We start from the raw sequence: 5,600 nt of genomic DNA, 5'->3' as shown, positions 1-5,600 counted from the left end.
GAGCCACGTGTGCACGCGAACCCGTAGGTGGCTGACGGGCAACCTCGGGCCACTGCCCACCGCCACCCTGTCCCACCCTGCACCCTTCCCCAGCCCCGCTACGCCATTAGGAGTTACGCAGGTCAAAACAGCGCGGTGGCACCTCTGATTTTTCTCACTCCCCACCATTCGTGGGTCCAGTTGGCTCTATTTGCCAATATAGACAGAATCCAACCCCTTCTCACACTTCCTACCAGACCGGTCCGAGCTCCAACCATCGTTTTAGCCTGGGTTATTGAAACAGCCGGATGACCGCTTGTTCCCACGCTCCCCACCTCGTCACTAGGTTATTGGCTCAGAGGCCAACCAGACCCGGTTGAAATGTCAGCGCTCGGGCTCAAAACCTTCCACAGGCTTCTCACCTGGCCCGTCATCAAAGGCCAAAGGCGTCACAGTGAGCGCCAAGGCCGCCTCACCTCTTATTCTTCTGCTTCCTACTAATCTTTTTTTAAATATATTGATTTTTTTACAGAGAGGAAGGGAGAGGGATAAAGAGAAACATCGATCACCTGCCTCCTGCACACTCCCTACTGGGGATGTGCCCGCAACCAAAGTACATGCCCTTGACGGGAATCGAACCCGGGACCCTTCAGTCCACACGCTGATGCTCTATCCACTGAGCCAAACCGGCTAGGGCTGCTTTCTACTAATCTTTTAGGCACGGGGGCCTCTTTGCCATCCTTAGGCTCCTCTAAACCCCCCATCCGTGCCCCCTACAGGGCTTTCCACAGGCTGTACTAAGAGATCCTGCGCTATTTACAGTAGCTCCACGTGTCTTCAGGTATCATTTCCCCCTCGGGCCTTCCCTAATCACCCAGTTTCTATCCTCCTACCCTGGTCACCTAACATACTATGAAGTATCTGTCTTCTTACTGGACTGCAAACTCTCCCCGAAGGCAGGGAGTTTTGTTCTTGCTGTTTTATCCTGAATCTCCTGTACATAGACTAGTGCCTGGCAAATCAATACTTCTTGAATGAATGAATCTTCCCCAAGCCCAGTGTGGTTGGTAACTGTCCTCTTTTCTGCCAGAGAACATGTAAGGAAATAAAATCCAGAAAACCACCTGTCATTTATCTCAAGCATTTTTTCCCCTCTACCCCAGTCTCTTCCACTCCCCAGGCCTTCCCTGAACTATTGTGTGCCCACGACTGTGCATATATGCATATAAGTTCATTGGTTAATCTCTTCCTGCTCACACTCCCCCACCCCCAACTTCCCTCTGAAATAGTCTATTGCATGTTTCAATGTTTCTGGAGCTTTATTGTTCATCTGTTTATTTTGTTCATTAGATTCTACATGTAAGTGAGATCATGTGATATTTGTCTTTCTCTGACTGGCTTATTTGGCTTAGCATAATACTCTCCAGGTCCCTCCATGCTGTCTCAGAGGGTAAGAGATCCTGCGTTATTTACAATAGCTAAGTTCTGGAAACAGCCCAAGTGCTCATCAGTAGACGAGTGGATTAAACAACTGTGGTACTTTTACACAGTGGAATACTATGCAGCTGTAAAAAAGGATCTGAATTACAAATCTTAATCAACATTTCTTGACTCCTAATTTTCTAGCTATGCTTTTAAAAACAACTTTATTTACATGCCATAAAATCCACTCTAAGAGTTCAATTCAATGATTTTCAGTAAATTTAAGACCAAATGCACTGGAGGATGGAAGATTCTTGCTAAAAGGACTAAGCAGGGTTCTTGCTGAAACTGGATTTTATAAGGAAGTGCACTTATGCACCTAGAAGGTTCAGGAGCCTGACTAGTTTGTCAAGAAAAGAATCTTTTTAGTAGTTACATGGGTGTTTTCTTATAATTATTATTTTTAAAAATATATTTGTTTCAGAGAGGAGAGGAGAGGGAGAAAGAGATAGAAACATCAGTGATGAGAGAGAATCATTGATTGGCTGACTCCTGCAAGTCCCACAATCGGGATCAAGCCTGCAACCCAGGCAAGTGCCCTGACCATGACCTTCTGGTTTATAAGTCGACTCTCAACCACTGAGCCATGCCAGCCGGGCTTCTTATAATTATTTTTAAGCTGCAGACACATGTTATGTTTATGTACATAAGACACAACACAATTTCTCACAGACTATTTAACTGTAAGGTGGATGGAAGGGAACTATTAGATAAAGGAATCTGTAAAATATTACATTATGGTTCAGTGTTAGATTTCAAGTTCCTTCTTAATTCTCTTAATCACATTTCAAAGTGATTTTCATTCAGTCAGTCATCATTTATTTAATATTTATTGAGCCTTTCTAGTTGGAGGTACTTTATTAAAGAGAAGAAGAGCGTGGTCCCTGTGGTCAAGCAGCTTAAAATCTGGTAAAGGAAAGAGACAACCAACTAGATCACTGCCACATAGCATGGTAAATGCAGGTGGAAGATTCAGAGGGGTGATTCCTGAAATGAGCATTGAAGGCTATCTAAGCCAGAAGAAGAAGAGAGGGTCATGGCATTGCAGACCAAGGGGAAAGCATACACAAGCAAGGTAAGAAGCCATTGAAAGAAGGTAAGGGATTTATTTTGCTGGGTTACAGAGTACACCATTAGGAAGTCATGAGGGATTTGATTAAAGATGCAGGCAGAGACCAGATTATGAAAGGCCTTGTAAGATGTATTTGTTAGGTTTGGCTGTGAGTAACTTAAATCCAAAATTATAGTGTAAACAAGACAGAGGTTTATTGCTTTGTCATGCAAACCACATTTCTGGGTTGCTGGTGGCTGCTGTGATGTTCCACACTGAGTCCAGGACCCAGACTCCCCCTCTTTTTACTGATCCAAACACAGTTAATAACTAGCATATCACAGGCCTTTAAAATAAAAGTGGTTTTATTATAAAATTCTAAAAATGTGCTTTAAAAGACAGTCATGGGAATACTGCATAATAAGAAGAAATAGATCTTCATGACCCAGACAATCACAAAGCAGATTTTATATTGTCCATAGAATTAATATTTTAAAAAAACATTCTTCTTTTCAGTTAAGAAGAGTCTTCAGAGCACCATTATTTGAAGGGAAGGTATTCTGCATATCAGAGTTCATCTTTGGTCTGAAATGAAGAAGCAAAATATTTAGAGCCATCAAGAAGTCATACATGAGTTTGGAAGACTTATATTAGTCTATTAATTGTTTTCCCTTAAAGATGAAAGAAGGAAAAAAAAAGCCAAGTTACTGCTATAGACTTAGAGGGTCTAGAACTGTTTTTGGAATCACCCACAGGTAGAGTTTCATAGGACTACTGATGCAGCACCCAAACATGTAAGGGTGTATATAACTGTAAAGGGCCTTGCGTTATGAATGGCCAGTGACAGGGTATGGTACACAATGAAGAAGAAATAAACAAAGCTGTCATTCCAGGCCCCCTAACTTCTACAAATAAGTAGAATCATTTGACAGCCCTTAGTACACTTAGACAAATATAAAAAAATAAAAAAAGGGAGCGGAGAGAGGAAGCTGCCCAGTTTCATTTGGAGTCCACGAAGTGTTTTGACACCAAATCACTAACTTTGTGAGATATAAAAAAATAAAAAAAAGGAGTGAGAGAGGAAGCTGCCCAGTTTCATTTGGAGTCCACAAAGTGTTCTGACACCAAATCACTAACTTTGTGAAAGGGTACCTTTCATTTCTGGCAATTGGTTTTGTCTCTGGCTTTAACTAATTTTATGGTTTTTCAGCATTGACAAGAGTTAACATTGGTAGATGATATACCACTTTCAAGGGCTATTCGGTAGCAAATAAGTTCTCAAAACAAAACCAATACAACAAAAACTCTATTAATATGATGTTGCTTAAAAATGTCAATATATATTATATTATAGATATAAATCAGAATTTTATACAATATACATTCCTTCAAACAAACAAAAAACTATAATCAAAACAACCCTCCCCTACCACACTGTCTTTATACACAACCATGCACACAATTTGAAGATGAGAGACTACTTTTTTGGTCCTTGCTTTCCTGTAATGCAGCTAGCAGATTCTGAACTAACTTCTTCTTTGGGATCAGTTTGGTTAATCACTAAATGAAAGCATTTACTGGGTGACCTCTGAGGTCCTTTTTAGCCTGACAAGTCCCTATGTGAATCTGCCTTTTTTTTCCTTCCTGTAAAAGCAACAATAAAAAAAAAATTTTTTATTGATTTCAGAGAGGAAGGGAGAGGGAGAGAGAGATAGAAACATCAATGATGAGAGAGAATCATTGATTGGCTGCCTCCTGCACACCGCCCCCTACTAGGGACGAGCTTGCAACCCTGGCATCTGCCCTTGACTGGAATCAAACTTGGGACCTTTCAGTTCTCAGGCTGACTCTCTATCCACTGAGCCAAACCAGCTAGGGCTGAATCTGCCTTTTATAAACAAAATCAGTATGTGGTGGTACCAACAGTGATTGCTTTTCATGAATAATTTGCTAAGATGAATAATCATGGTTATATATTTTTTTATCTCTAAATTCAAATGCCATATGATGTGAATTCTCACATTAAATAAAGACCTCCGTCTACTTTGCTGGGAGCTCCTATATCTTCTCACTCAACTGTATCTCAGCACCCTTTCTTTTGCCTTGTTATTATCTATTATATCTATCTCTCTGGTAGAATAAATTGCTTGGAGGCTGCAGGAGAAACGCAAATTATTATTGCCTGACTGAATAAAGACTTGGATCAAAGTTAGTTGTTACTCTGACATTGGCTAGTTCTGGTTACCTTTTTCCTGTGGCATGTGCAAGGAAAGAGGTCATCCTCGGTCTGTGGTTCTACCCTCTTCATGCCCTCTCGGATTTGGGGCTCACTCACTTGTAAATTGGCATATTCCTGTATAAGCAACAATACAAAAGCATTCCTTACATGATGCTTAAAGTATATTTACCAAATTAGATGTGCTAAAATTTGCTAGAATATGGTTCCATTAAACTCACACGTGTCAAGTGACAATATGCAGGGTCCACCATACTCCCCTTAAACATTCCACAACAGAGTTTTTGAGGCAGCTGTCCTTTGGACACTGGCTGGCTATTTCTAGGGGATCTCTCATTATTCATCTTTTATTTATATGACTTGATTTTTAACTTATTTTGTACTGCCTTTGCATTGCAGTGGAAAAAAAACTGCGCACATAATCTTCCTTAGACTGAGAATTTGAGGACAGAGGCTATTTTTGTCTTACCTACCATGGCTTATACAGAATCAGTTACCATTTTCATTCATTATGTGCTCCTTCTGTGATAGGCTCTGGACTAGGTGCTTATGCACTAGTATATGTGAGTTGTGTGAATGAACACTACTACCCTGTAGATCTTCAGGAATTTAGATAGTAAATCCCCCACTCCTTCAGTTTACACCTTCACCCTCTCCATCCCTTCACCACCCTCTAGAAGTAATAAAGGTTAAAAGGCCAGTGCAGACCAGAAAAAAGTCTGACTTTGTCTTGTAGCAGAGCCTAAGATATGGGGCTCAATATCTGCAATTCTGTGATTTTTTTTAAAAAAAGCTTAACTTATATCTAGTATAATTGTTAGCAAATTACTTGCTTACTACTTGCTTTTTTTT

General features: G+C 40.6%; 1 protein-coding gene and 1 long non-coding RNA gene across 4 annotated transcripts in view; one reads left to right on the top strand and one right to left on the bottom strand.

Moving 5' to 3' along the window:
* The window catches only part of LOC106723701, a 13,367-nt gene that overhangs the window by 5,586 nt on the left and 2,181 nt on the right, over window positions 1-5,600 (top strand). The gene's annotated exons all lie outside the window — the stretch shown is intronic.
* Window positions 2,858-5,600, bottom strand: part of KDELC1 (KDEL (Lys-Asp-Glu-Leu) containing 1) — a 12,183-nt gene continuing 9,440 nt past the window's right edge. Inside the window, exons 9-10 of one of the 3 annotated variants that reach the window (XM_005858179.2) lie at window positions 4,758-4,865; window positions 2,858-3,097 (exon numbers count right to left, since the gene is read on the bottom strand). In XM_005858179.2, the coding sequence (XP_005858241.1) occupies window positions 3,080-3,097; window positions 4,758-4,865 (126 nt within the window). In that variant the 3' untranslated portion in view covers window positions 2,858-3,079. Of the gene's footprint in view, window positions 3,098-4,757; window positions 4,866-5,600 lie in introns of those variants that run through there. The other 2 variants (XM_014528294.1, XR_001359405.1) reach the window with 2 other exon arrangements.

The sequence above is a fragment of the Myotis brandtii genome, unplaced genomic scaffold (genome assembly GCF_000412655.1).
Source record: "Myotis brandtii unplaced genomic scaffold, ASM41265v1 scaffold116, whole genome shotgun sequence".
Classification (NCBI taxonomy): Eukaryota; Metazoa; Chordata; class Mammalia; order Chiroptera; family Vespertilionidae; genus Myotis; species Myotis brandtii.
The sequence above is the reverse complement of the archived record's forward strand: the minus strand, read 5'-3'. Positions and strand labels throughout refer to the sequence as shown.